The following is a 14,240-nucleotide window of genomic DNA, read 5'->3' as shown; positions in this document are numbered from 1 at the left end:
ACACACACACACACACACACGCACACACACACATACACAACGATGCTAAAAACACTATTAGATCCTATCGCACAAGACGCGATTCAGCGTCATTTATACAGTTATTATAATCACAGAGATCGGCTTACGTCAGATAAACCGCGGACGACATTGCGTGAGGTCGAATTTTTGAAGGCTGTCAATTAATCGTTTCGACTGGGATACCAGAATTGTAATAAATACAAGAACCTAGCGTAGTAGATGGCGTATTTACCTGAATAGAAGCCAAAAGTTTCGAATCTCGTCAAATGCAATGAATTCTTTTTTATTTTTCTAACAGCGAGAAATTACAGTTCGCTGTTCCCACTAAAACTGAAATTTTGCTGCGGAAGATGTCTATGCAAACAAACATATTATTACATTTTTCTGTCTCGAGTTTGCTCATAGGGGTTAGCCTATAACGCTGTGAAGAAAGCAATCGTTCCTCCTCGTTACGTATTGACGGCATTTGTGAAGCGACTCACCATCTTTGTGTGTTGCCTATAACTGGGCAGCAGGCGGCAACGGATTTGCCAACATTGTAGCTGCAAGATGGTTCAAATGGCTGTGAGCACTATAGGACTTAACATCTGAGGTCAGCCGGTCGGGGTGGCCGAGCGGTTCTAGGCGCTGTAGTCTGGAACCGCGCGACCGCGACGGTCGCAGGTTCGAATCCTGTCTAAGGCATGGATGTGTGTGATGTCCTTAGGTTAGTTAGGTTTAACTAGGTCTAAGTTCTAGTGGACTGATGACCTCAGATGTTAAGTCCCATAGTACTCAGAGCCATCTGAGGTCATCAGTTCCCTAGAAATTAGAACTACTTAAACTTAACTAACCTAAGGATATCACACACATCCATGACCGAGGTAGTATTCGAACCTGCGACCGTAGCGGTCGCGCGGTTCCAGACTGAAGCGCCTAGAACCTCTCGGTCACCCCGGCCGGCGTAGCTGCAAGAGACAGACGTCAAGTATCAAATAATTTTACTCGGGCTGTAGGAAGCCTGGCATATACAAAATTCCATGTCAGAGTGGCAAGGCTTAAATCGGCCATTCGATTCGCACAGTTCAGGACAGATGTGTGGAACATCGCCGTCACACGAGGCTCAACATCCTGAAAAATCTGAAGTAGCGCAACATTGTTTAAACGAAAGGCACGAGATGACATTTGACGAGCCCTTGATAGCTCACACAGATACGTCACGTTTCTGGGACAACGTTTATAAGGATGCAACTGAAATTAGATTGGCAGACAATGAAATCAGACACAACGTCCTTTGGTAAGCTGCCCCGAGCGTTTGAGAATAATATCTGAGTGCAATACATCGCCGGCGCCGCTGTTTTACAACGGACGGCACGACAAGTCCAGTCTTTGGGTCGACACTTATCAGCCTTGGCATTTGTTTCCAGCGGGACTCAAACGGAGCGGCGTCTCTCCTGAAGATGGTGGACAGATGAATTACAGAAATATCGAAACATGCAGGTTTTAGAATCCGGCAGCAAACTTGAGGAGACTATCGTGAAGTGATAAGTTTGAAGTGGTTTCCCAGAACGCAAAAGTGCATCCATTTCAACAACGTTAACATACCTCTGGCTCCAGTTAAAATTAAGAACAGATTTTTGACATGATTAGAGGCACTATAGAGATATGTAGGCACACAACACGAGAATTTCAAATTTTTTACTTGATTTTTTGTAGGAATTCGACGCTTTAAAGCGATTTTACATCGTCGAAGAGAGCCAATTGGACCGACGGCTGCCTACAGACAGTGTCTCGACAAAACCACAGTTTTGGTTCTCAAGCGCCATATGGCAACTAACTTTCGTCAGCCTGCGATGAGACTCCAGCAGCAGTTGGATTGGATACTCACTTGGCGACGATGGTACCGTTGCGGTCGAAGGCGATGTCGGTGTTGTAGAAGAGGGCTCCGTCGTCGGGACAGCCGGTTCGGTTTGCGCACTCTTCGATCTCGGCGATGTTGATCACTGTGTACATCCGCGCCTCGCGCGTCGCGCAGGACAGGTTGCGCAGCACCTGCGTGTGGCGCAATTTGTTAATGGAGGTCACTGCATTCTTTCTGTGGAGCTACTCAGAGGTGACAAAGACAGATCAATACATCGGGCATATCGTTGAAATGTAGATATAATATCGATCCTCACACGCTCAGTTTCTACTACCAACAAATTAGCTCTTCAAAAGTATACGACAATCTATTAGTGGACTTAATATGGGTTGAGTCCACTCTTCGCCTCCGTATTGGCTTGAACTCCTCTAGAGATTCTCTCAAAGAGGTGCTTGAATGTCTGTGGAGGACTGGCAGCCCATACTTCCTCAAGAGCCTAAACCAGAGATGGTAGTGATGATGGATGCTGTGTTCTGGCAGTACTGACCTTACGAATTATCTTAGAAGAAAGATTAAGGAAAGGCAAACCTACGTTTCTAGCATTTGTAGACTTAGAGAAAGCTTTTGACAATGTTGACTGGAATACTCTCTTTCAAATTCTAAAGGTGGCAGGGGTAAAATACAGGGAGCGAAAGGCTAATTACAATTTGTATAGAAACCAGATGGCAGTTATAAGAGTCGAGGGGCATGAATGGGAAGCAGTGGTCGGGAAGGGAGTGAGACAGGATTGTAGCCTCTCCCCGATGTTATTCAATACGTAGATTGAGCAAGCAGTAAAGGAAACAAAAGAAAAATTCGGAGTAGGTATTAAAATCCAAGGAGAAGAAATAAAAACTTTGAGGTTCGACGATGACATTGTAATTCTGTCAGAGACAGCAAAGGACCTGCAAGAGCAACTGAATGGGATGGGCCGTGTCTTGAAAGGAGGATGTAAGATGAACATCAACAAAAGCAAAACGAGGATAATGGAATGTAGTCGAATTAAGTTGGGTGATGCTGAGGGAATTAGATTAGGAAATGAGACACTTAAAGTAGTAAAAGAGTTTTGCTATTTGGGGAGCAAAATAACTGATGATGGTCGAAGTAGAGAAGATATAAAATATAAACTGGCAACGGCAAGGAAAGCGTTTCTGAAGAAGAGAAATTTGTTAACATCGAGTATAGATTTAAGTGTTAGGAAGTCGTTTCTGAAAGTATTTGTATGGAGTGTAGCCATGTATGGAAGTGAAACATGGACGATAAATAGTTTGGACAAGAAGAGAATAGAAGCTTTCGAAATGTGGTGCTACAGAAGAATGCTGAAGATTAGATGGGTAGATCACATAACTAATGAGGAGGTATTGAATAGAATTGTGGAGAAGAGGAGTTTGTGGCACAACTTGACAAGAAGAAGGGGCCGGTTGGTAGGACATCAAGGGATCACCAATTTAGCATTGGAGGGCAGCGTAGAGGGTAAAAATCGTAGAGGGAGACCAAGAGATGCATACACTAAGCAGATTCAGAAGGGTGTAGGTTGCAGTAAGTACTGGGAGATGAAGAAGCTTGCACAGGATAGAGTAGCATGGAGAGGTGCATCAAACCAGTCTCGGGACTGAAGACCACAACTACAACAACAACTGTCCACAGACTATTTGCTACACAGATTCTGCTTTATAATAAAAAGGGTGCATTGTCATGCTGATACAAAGATCCATCGTTGTATACTGTACCCAACACACATTGCTGTAAAATGTGTCTACAGCCTTCCGCATTTTGCCTTTTCTTAAGCGTAATAAACAGTTAACACCCTAACCACAAAAAACATCCCCATATCTTAAGAGCACCTGGTACATACTTCAGTGCACTACACACGGTAGCAGGTAACGATCTGCAGGTATTCCTCAAACCCATACCCCTCCATCGGATTGTCAAGGGCACTGCGTGATTCATCATTTCAAATCATTCGTTTCCAGTCATCCAGTGTCCAGTGCCGTCGCTCTCGCGCTTTGTGTGGCTTATGACGAACTGCTCGACCACTTTACTCTAACCTTTTCGCTCCCTAAGTACAGTCACTGGGCTAGTTGGACTTCTGGTAGCACTTTGGAACTCACAAGTGATTCTTCTCGCCAATTTTTACAGCCACCATGTGCAACGCTCGACGGTCCCAGTTCATCAGTACATGGCGGCCGCCTGGTCTCTGTTTAGCTATGGTTCTTGATTCCTATGCCTGCTTCACTATCGCATCACCCACAGTCGATCTGGACAGTTTTACAAAGGATGAAATTTCCCTGTAGCACTTGTTACTCAGATGACATCCAATGACTAGTCCATGTTCGAAGTCATTGAGCACACCTGACCGACACATTCTGCTGTTGCTGATTCGCTACTGAATACACAATACTCCCTGCTTCTTTTTACACTGGCTGCTCCACCTGTCGTATATGGACGATTCCACTGCAGTTATGCTGTTCTGTGTACACGAGTAATGGACGGATAGCAGAAGGTAATAGTGTTTCTGCCCAAAAGAGAGAAATCTTGTCGCATAGTCTAGTGTGTATCATGTAATTATATTCGAAGGAAGGATGGAAGGAAGGAAAATTGTGTTTTTACATCCTGTTGACAGTGCAGTTATTAGAGATAGTGCACAAGCTCGGATTGAACAGGGCGATTCAGCTGCCCGCTACCTATGGGTTTTATGCAACCCGCAATGCCTTCAAAAGCCAAATGGTCTCCAAGACAAGTAAGCTTTTGCGAAAAACATATTATTTACAAAATTTTTGTACATGGCTGCACGTTCAGAGACCGTGAATAGTTACAATTAAAAGAAAACAGCCCTCAGTCACTAATTTTTAACGAATTAACCAGGTTTCGACACTGCTAGGAGTGTCTTTCTCAGAATTTAAACCAAAGAATGGTCTATAACATGGTCACAGAATTATGTCTAAAAACGTATGATACAAATTATAAGTACGGAATTATCGTGAAAGACTGGCAGTACTTATATTTCATTTATAAAATAATAAATATGCCAAAAGGGCATTAGTCACAAAGAATTTGAAGATAAAAATACTGTGATGGCGAGCCCCTAAGGGCCGCTCGTTACTTGCATGGTGCAGGTTGTAAACGGACTCAACCTGCACCGTGCGCGATAACTGTATCACTTGAATAAAGATAACAATACCAGCGGCTGTATTTGAATGCAATGTCGTTCATTTTATTGTATTTAATTTTTTGACACTTGCTACCAGTTTCGACCAAATGGCTTCATCTTCAGGCCCCATGCATAACCTGCCGTCATGGACTGTGCGGCTGGTCCCGGCGGAGGTTCGAGTCCTCCCTCGGGCATGGGTGTGTGTGTTTGTCCTTAGGATAATTTCGGTTAAGTAGTGTGTAAGCTTAGGGACTGATGACCTTAGCAGTTAAGTCCCATAGGATTTCACACACATTTGAACATTTTTCTATATGAAATATTGATAGTCAAATATTTGTTGCCCCTGGAATCCATTAGACAGGCAACCTGCAAGTGGTACTGGGTTTCAGGGCAGCGGTTTAGTAATGTAGATTGTATCTAAATTAGTATACATAACGTACGAGCGGTTCTAGGCGCTTCAGTCCGGAACCAGGCGGCTGCTACGGTCGCAGGTTCGAATCCTGCCTCGGGCATGGATGTGTGTGATGTCCTTAGGTTAGTCAGGTTTAAGTAGTTTTAAGTCAATGACCTCAGACGTTAAGTCCCATAGTGATTAGAACGATTTGAACCATTTTACATGTCACGAAATACATTAATATGCAAAGTGAGGCAACGTCAGGTACAACGCACACTGCAGCCGTGGCTCGTTACGGGAGCTAGCAGACAGCGGAGGCGTCCCAGATGGTGCCAGTTGCCCGTGCAGTGGCCCCGCTAACTCGGTGCGTTACTTGCGGCGGAGTAGCGGCTCCGCAGTTAGAGGGCGGCGGCAGAGGAGAGGGTGCGGAGACTCGGGGCTTTGAGCGACTGATTAGCGTCTAATTGCCTGCGAGTCAGAGTCGGCCGGTTAGCGGCCAAAACGCCGCGCCGTGCCAACCGCTCTCGCGCTGCATACCACTGCGGGCGACCGAGGTGGCTGCTCCGAGCCGCCGTTCGCTGCTTCACCTCTACTTTGCTCATCGCAAAAAGCTCAGCTAGAAACCACGTCACAGTTTCGATTTCTTATCATCGGCCCTCTTCTATTTCTCCAATAATTCATACACTAGCTTGCAAAACGTAACTTTCGCCCGATGAGTCACTGGCAAGTGACACAGTTCGATGAAACCTGGACCGTAGAAGAAAGAACTGCTACAGTATAGCACAGAAAGTAACTGAAAGAAACATGCCATGAGACGAACAGAAATGACAAGTAAAGTCACCGCGATTTGTGATTATGCCCTGGACATTGCAAAACGTGGGACATACACTACTGGTCATTAAAATTGCTACACCACGAATATGACGTGCTACAGACGTGAAATTTAACCGATAGGAAGAAGATGCTGTGATATGCAAATGATTAGTTTTTCAGAGCATTCACACAAGGTTGGCGCCGGTGGCGACACCTACAACGTGCTGACACGAGAAAAGTTTCCAACCGATTTCTCATACACAAACAGCAGTTGACCGGCGTTGCCTGGTGAAACGTTGTTGTGATGCCTCGTGTAAGGAGAAGAAATGCGTACCATCACGTTTCCGTCTTTCATAAACGTCGGATTGTAGCCTATAGCGATTGCGGTTTATCGTATCACGACATTGCTGCTCGCGTTGGTCGAGATCCAATGACTGTTAGCAGAATATGGAATCGGTGGGTTCGGGAGGGTAATACGGAACGCCGTGCTGGATCCCAACGGCTTCGTATCACTAGCAGTCGAGATGACAGGTATCTTATTCGCATGGCTTTAACGGATCGTGCAGCCACGTCTCGATCCCTGAGTCAACAAATGGGGACGTTTGCAAGACAACAACCATCTGCACGAACAGTTCGTTCGACGTTTGCAGCAGCATGGACTATCAGCTCGGAGACCATGGTTGCGGTTACCCATGACGCTGCATCACAGGCAGGAGCCCCAGCGATGGTGTATTCAACGACGAACCTGGCTACATGAATGGCAAAACGTCATTTTTTCGGATGAATCCAGGTTCTGTTACCAGCATCATGATGGTCGCATCCGTGTTTGGCGACATCGCTATGAACGCACAGGGGAAGCGTGTATTCGTCATCGCCATACTGGCGTATCACCCGGCGTGATGGTATGGGGTGCCATTGGTTACACGTACGGTCAGCCTATTGTCATTCATCTGTACAGACGTCCAAAAAGTAACAGTCTTTTCTTTTTCTTCTTCTTTATTCGTTATGCCCAGTTTATGGGCACGTTTGATCTTGTTAGCTTGCTCTGACAGCTTCCTTTTCTCATTCTCTCCCCAAACTCTCTTCAGGAGTTCGCAGCATTGTTTCTTGCGTTCTTCTGTCCACTATTTTCGTCTGGTATTTTTAGCTTCCTTTGCGAATTTGTAACTAGGATTTAAATGACTTAATGTCCTCTGATGGTGTCTTCTGTGGCGTCATTTCTAGTCCTGCTTATCTCTTCGGACCAAATTATCTTTACCTTTTTCGAATTTATTGTATTAAATATTTTTTAAATTAACCTAGTGTTGTCCATTCTATGGATGTGACAATACAACTTCAACAGTTTTCTACCTAACCAATCAGTGAACTTGTCTGTTGCTGTGTATGTGGAGCTTTTCTTTTAAAGCAGATACGACCATAATTTAATCTAAGAAATTCCTTTCTAATTGCATATCAATTTTCTAGTGGGTTCCTAGATATGTAGTTTGTGGGGTATACAATACTTCAGGAACAAAGCTGCCTTATAATGTCGAAGTTTTGCATTACTCCATGTTATTCTGTGTGCTTTCTTAAGTTTGCTGGTTCTTTCTAAATTGGCTAGTCCAGATGAATTCTCCAATATACTTAAAAGAAGACACTTATGAAGTTATCCCACACTCCGTGTGTAGTGGTGTATTTATGATACTTTGATCTAAGTTTTCCATCAAATGAGTCTTCTCATACAATATTTTTGATTCTATGATTGATTTCTTCAATAGTCATAGTGAAGGTAGATAGATCGTCAGCAAGAATTTGGCACCCCATTTTGATTCTCTGTCCCGAGGTCGTGATATTTGTACCCCTTCCTTCATTCTCTGATAACTTTGTCTAACACTATGTTAAACAGAAGCAGGGAGAGGCTACTTCGTTATTGAGCTCCTTCTGTTTCCTCTTGTTTTTGCTCGTTTGTATATTTTGTTGTATTTCGTCGTTGATTCTTAATTTTCAGAGCTCTGTGTTTCTTATTAGACTTAAATTTTTCGTTAAAATTCTTTTCTATAGTGTTTGTGATTTGTCCAATTTGTAATTCAGTGCTAGGCATTCACTTGCGTAGAGGCATTCTGATTTCACTACCATATTGTAATGCATTGCTTTTCAGTTCTTGATATGCCCTTTCCATTGTTAATATTTTTTGTTGCTGCTTTCACTACCATGTTGAAATGCATTGATTTTACACTTCTTGATATGCCCTTTCCATTGTTAATAGTTTTTGTTACCTTATATATCCCTTTCATTTTGTGCATCCTTTCAATTTTGAATATTTTGCTAGCCCATTTTCTTGAATTAAAGGTTGATTCAAATGAAGAGCAATAAGCCTGCTAAAAGTTTTACTGTCGACTTGCCAGTGATCATTTCTTGCAATGCGAGGAATACTCCTGCCAGCGCTTAGCAGCCTGCTGTTGCGTCACAGCAAAGGAAGCTGTTTAAGTGAAAAGATGGCCACTTCATCATTGAAACAGCAGTCTTTGCTACATTTGTGAGTAATGAAGCTGTTTAACCTGTATACAGACATGACGAAGTTAACTGTCAACCTCTTCGTCTTGTTAATGTCCGTCTTCATCTCACAGCTTTTGGTTTATTCTTCAACTCATGTGCTTTTTACTTCTGGATATAATTTTTTAACGAGACGACACACTGTTGTTTATTGACCAGAGCGTCCAAGCTATCATCGCAGTCAACCAGATCCTCTTTCTTCGCCGGCCTGAGTGGCCGAGCGGTTCTAGGCGCTACAGTCTGGAACCGCGCGACCGCTACGGTCGCAGGTCCGAATCCTGCCTCGGGCATGGATGTGTGTGATGTCCTTAGGTTAGTTAGGTTTAAGTAGTTCTAAGTTCTAGGGGACTGATGACCAATGCAGTTAAGTCCCATAGTGCTCAGAGCCACTTGAACCATTTGAACCTCTTTCTTCTTACTTTTCTTGGACTGGAAAGTATTCTCTCTTTCCTAGCATTTAATCCCAACTTGCGGGGTCTGCTGGTTAACCGGACATGGCATGTTAATTTGAAGGGGTAGCCAGATGTATCCCCCCCCCCCTCCCGGGAATGAATTAGTGTACCCCAACTGTCTGCAACTATAGTTGAATTCTTTTATCTTGGCGGCTCGCGCATGCCCGCCCAGACGCTGGAGATTGCTGCGTTGCCAGTTGCACACGACGCACGCGCCAATAGGAGCAGCGCCATAGTATAGCATAGTTCGCAAGCTTACGTGTAGGGGGGAGCGCGCAGTTCATGAAGTAAAGCCACCACGGCCGCATTAACCCTTTCGCTGCTACAAAGACGTGCTCCCTGCATTCCGCGCTGTGGGCGATTTTGTCACTGCACTGCTCGCCTGTGCAGACACACTGTGTTCCGACTGCTTTGACACTCTTTATCATTCGATTCCACAAAAAATATTTGGCTCAACAATTAGATTTTTACCTATCTTCTTGACTGATACCTTCCCCCATAAATGACTTAATTTTGTTTCGATGTTCAACGCAGTTATTATGCAGCATTAAATATAGTAAATCTTTGCACGAAATTTTGAAGAGTTTGCAGAGATAAAAGTCCATAGAGTATACTTTCCGTATGGTCGATTTTAGTTGCCACAATGTTGAGAATGAAATGTGGACAAGATACCTATATATTTCATTTAATTTAAGTACCACATAAATGTCGTATGCAATATTGAGAAATATTCCACATTTTGCGACTGTAACAAAAGTTTTACTTACACTGGGCACGTTTGGCTTTATTTTAAAGCACTTCAATCAATCAAAAGGAAGTAGACAAAATACATTAAACAAAACTGTGGACTTACAAAAACATTAGGACTTGAATATACCGTCTGTCAGTGAAGTGCTCAGAGCTATGTCAAATTTAATTTTGTGTGTGGCACACACAAACAGCATTTATTTGCTGAATCACTGATGAGCCAACACAAACGTTGAATATTGCGCTACCGCAGCACAAAACTACGAAAGGTTACTTGGCAATGGAGGACACAAAATACAGTCCTCTTATGATGCTTCAAAAGAGAGAAACGCGTCTGGTCTAAATAAGTCGCTTATTACAGTTGCAGAAGAGGGATATATTTCAATACCATTGGTAAAACTGCGACTGTGGAACAAAAACAAGAAATAGAACATGAATACCATTGTGTATGTGCCGTACCTTTCACCGATGGAAGTGCTTTAAAATAAAGCCAAACGCGCCGCGTGTATATAAAACTTTTATTACAGTGGCGAAAGACGGAATATTTCTCAATATTACATACGACACCTATGTGGTTCTTAAATTAAATGAGATATTGTTATACAGTAAATATTATATGAAATTTAGGTATCTTGTCCACATTTCATTCTCAACATTGTGGCAACTAAAATCGACCATACGAAAAGTATACGCTATGGACTTTTACCTCTGCAAACTCTTCAAAATTTCGTGCAATGGTTTACTACATTTAATGCTGCACATCAAAACAAAATTAAGTCATTTATGGGGGGAAGGTATCAGGCAAGAAGACGTGTAAAAATCAAATTTTTTGGCCAAATAGTTTTTGTGAAATCGAATGATAAGTGTGTCAAAGCAGTGGGAACACCATGTGTCTGCACACGCGAGAAGTGCAGTGATGACAAAATCGCGCACAGTGCGGAATGCGGGGAGCACGTGTCTGCAGCAGCGAAAAAGTTAATGGAGAGGCAAAGCACTAGAAATTTCATTCAAACGAATAAAATTCGTGAAGTAAGGCACTCCAATATTGTTTTTAAATAAAGAAAATATTTAGCACCACACAAGGTTTGAACTCATAACCAATCACTTGGCAGCCTAACAACTTAACCGTTCCGCTATCTCAGCTCATTGAACAGAGTATCTCTATAAGGACTCTAACACCTCACGCAACTACTTATATTGGTATGACTATGAATTACTCACGCTTCGTAGAAGTACAATAGGAAATAAACAATTACCGCTGTTCTTTATTGCGAAAAAGCAGTTCGTGAGATTCCTTGCTATCGCCTGAATTAGGAGTCTTATTGCTTGTTTGGTTTAATTAATTAATAGAATATGAAGCAATTTGTATAAAGAATGCTTTTTCCAAACTTTCTGTAAAAGAAAGTCTGCTATCAAGACATTGCTTTTGTTCTATTACTTTATTTATGACTGAACGTTCCTAAAACTGAACACACTCGTCCATGCTCTGCACTGCTGTCGAGATCTGGCAACGTCGGTCTCTGTTCATTGGCTGGCTGTGTTTTGTGACGTCAGATGCGCAGAACGAACCTAAACTCGGCCGCCAACATATATGACGCGCACTTTAGTGTAATCCATGGAATAGTGCGAATGTGTTCAGGTGTCTGCGAGCCGTGTAACTGAGGCGGAACGTGGCGACCAGTCCAGTATTTACCTAGCGGGATGTGGAAAACCGCCTAAAAACCACATCCGGACCGATTCGATCCGGGACCGGCGGGCCTACCGAAGTCCAGGAAGCAGCGCGTTAATGCTCTCGGTTACCATGGCGGGTTTGGACTAGTAAGTATTATTTATGAATAATTCGAATAATAGCTATTGTGTTGGAAAGACTGGCTGCCAATCATTTTACGAAGGGAATAATCGGGACTGACGCGGAGCTCGGCTGTCGACACAGCACGTGCAGCCATTGGTCTGACTGGAAGGTGTAGGATGGGCATGGCGTGTCCAGATCGTGTGTGTCCGGGCATGAGTGGTCCCATTTCTATGATTGTGCAGGCACTGTGCTTTTAACTTGCTACACCGTTAAGGGTGAGCGTTTAGTACTTTTTTCCGGAAACACCATCACTTTCAGAGTCTACTGACGTGTTCGACAACATGTTGATGAGCAGTCCTACGGCTTGTAACAGCATAGCGATAAATATAAATTCAGCAGATCCCTCGGCAGTTCAGTGATGGATAAATTGGTATACCATGCTGAACAACGTCCTCGGTACGCAGTACTGAAACGATAACCCTAATGTGCACCACCATGTGATGTCCTTAGGTCAGTTAGGTTTAATTAGTTCTAAGTTCTAGGCGACTGATGATCTCAGAAGTTAAGTCGCATAGTGCTCAGAGCGATTTGCACCACCGTTTTCCGCATGTCGCAGCTCACAGATATTAATGTAAGTGTTGGGAAACTCCAGTCGGAAGCTCTAAGCGTGGGAAAGAGCTCGCCTCATCTGATAGACAGCAGTACACGTTGGTACATGAGAGGACTACAGCACTTCGAAACCGAAGCTCACTGGCAAATTAATAGTCATCTAGTGTTTACTTTGGAGCGCTGTAGGTGGTGTAGGAGTGGTTCCAGGCTGTCATGTGACCCTCCCCCGATGATGGATGTCATGCCAGTGAAGTGTTGAGTATGTGTCAGTGGGGTGTATGGAGTAAGGGAAGTAAGATGGATCGACGTGGTGACGTCACAGAATGTCAGAAAGGAGTCGTCGTGTTTGTACTTGCGCAGTGAGGAAGTTGTCGGATTTGTTGACATATATATGCGGATTGTCCACCTTGTCTCGAAGGAATAGTGTACCACTCGCACGCCACGCAAAACAACGTAAAAACACTGGTTGTAAGGAGCTCTCAACCCACAGGGGCCGAAGACGATTGTCACTCCATATCAGTGACAACAATGACCGAGAGAGTGGTGAGATGACCACACGCCCCGCCATATCGCATCCAATGACGTCACTGGCAGAGGGTGACACGGCAGTCGGTCGTCTCCGATTGACCCGTCTAGAAACAGAACGAGGAACTTTGCCTCTGGTTTACTGCAGTAGAACTAAGCTTCTTATCAAAATCTCTTTCATATCAGCTTTCAAAATACTATACTACGAGTTATTACGCAGCAACGCCAGTACGGTAACTAAATAGAAAGCAGCAGGAAGTGGAGAATTTTGTGCGTGGCGCACTGCCGGTAACGTCACAGCAGCCTCCGCGGCAGACTGTGGCTAATAGCACTCCCCTCTCGTAGGCGAGTTTCCTAAACACTTTATGGACTACGAGCGTCACACTAACACTATTTCCGGTCCTACTCCGCCAGTCTGAAGTCAATTACGCCCGCTATTCTTGGCTTATAAAGAGGTTGCCTGGAACGAAAATACGCAGGCAGTCATCCTGCGGCTTCCGTCAGTTTCACGGCACAAAACCAGATCATAAAGCTTCAGTCAGAAGAAATTCAGCTCTAGGACACAAACAAGAAAAATTTTACGGACGTGTCCGCTAAATTAAATTGGTAATGTATGTACACTATTTGATCAAAAGTATCCGGGCATAGATATGTAATGCGGAACTGACCACTAGATGTCAATGAGAGGCGGACCCACCAATGTAAAAGGAGGATGGTAATGTTACGTTGCCACTAGAGAGTAACAGCAGAAGAGGTCGGTCAGAAGAGCTCGTTAACTTCGAACATGGGTTCCTCAATTGATGCTACCTGAGTAACAAATCCACCAGGGAAACTTCAACCCTTGTAAAGTACTCCAGGTCGACTGGTGGCGATGTGATTGCGAAGTACAATCGCCAAAGAACAATCAAAGCTAAACGGAGACCAGGTACGCTTTATGTACCGACTGACACAAACCGTCGAGTATCTCGGAAGTGGTTGTAAAAAAAACTTGAACTCAGTTGAAGGACTCACTCCTGAATATTAGACTCCCGCCAGCAGTCCAGCTGACACAGTGACTGCTCAATGGTCGAGCAGCTTCACACATTTCTGTAAATGTCAAGCGACGCTTCAGGTGGTATAAAGACAGATGTCACTGGACTGGAAACGAATGATTTGGGGTGATTAATCTCCCTTTACTATGTGGCAATCCGATGGAAAGGTTTTAGTTTGGCGGATGCCCGGGGAACATTACCTGCCATATGTGTAGCGCCAGCAGTGAGGTAAGGGGGAGATGGTGCTACGGTATGGAAGTGCACTTCGTGATTAGCGTGTAGTCGTCTTCTTGG

General features: G+C 43.9%; 1 protein-coding gene across 1 annotated transcript in view; it reads right to left on the bottom strand.

Annotated features, from left to right (window-relative positions):
• Positions 1-14,240, bottom strand: part of LOC124712318 (vanin-like protein 3) — a 158,284-nt gene that overhangs the window by 29,581 nt on the left and 114,463 nt on the right. The window contains exon 5 of the mRNA XM_047242612.1: positions 1,889-2,052. Coding sequence (XP_047098568.1) covers positions 1,889-2,052 — 164 coding nt within the window. The remainder of the gene's footprint in view (positions 1-1,888; positions 2,053-14,240) is intronic.

The sequence above is a fragment of the Schistocerca piceifrons genome, chromosome 8 (genome assembly GCF_021461385.2).
Source record: "Schistocerca piceifrons isolate TAMUIC-IGC-003096 chromosome 8, iqSchPice1.1, whole genome shotgun sequence".
Lineage (NCBI taxonomy): Eukaryota > Metazoa > Arthropoda > Insecta > Orthoptera > Acrididae > Schistocerca > Schistocerca piceifrons.
Note: the sequence above shows the minus strand (reverse complement) of the source record. Positions and strands in the feature narration are given on the sequence as shown.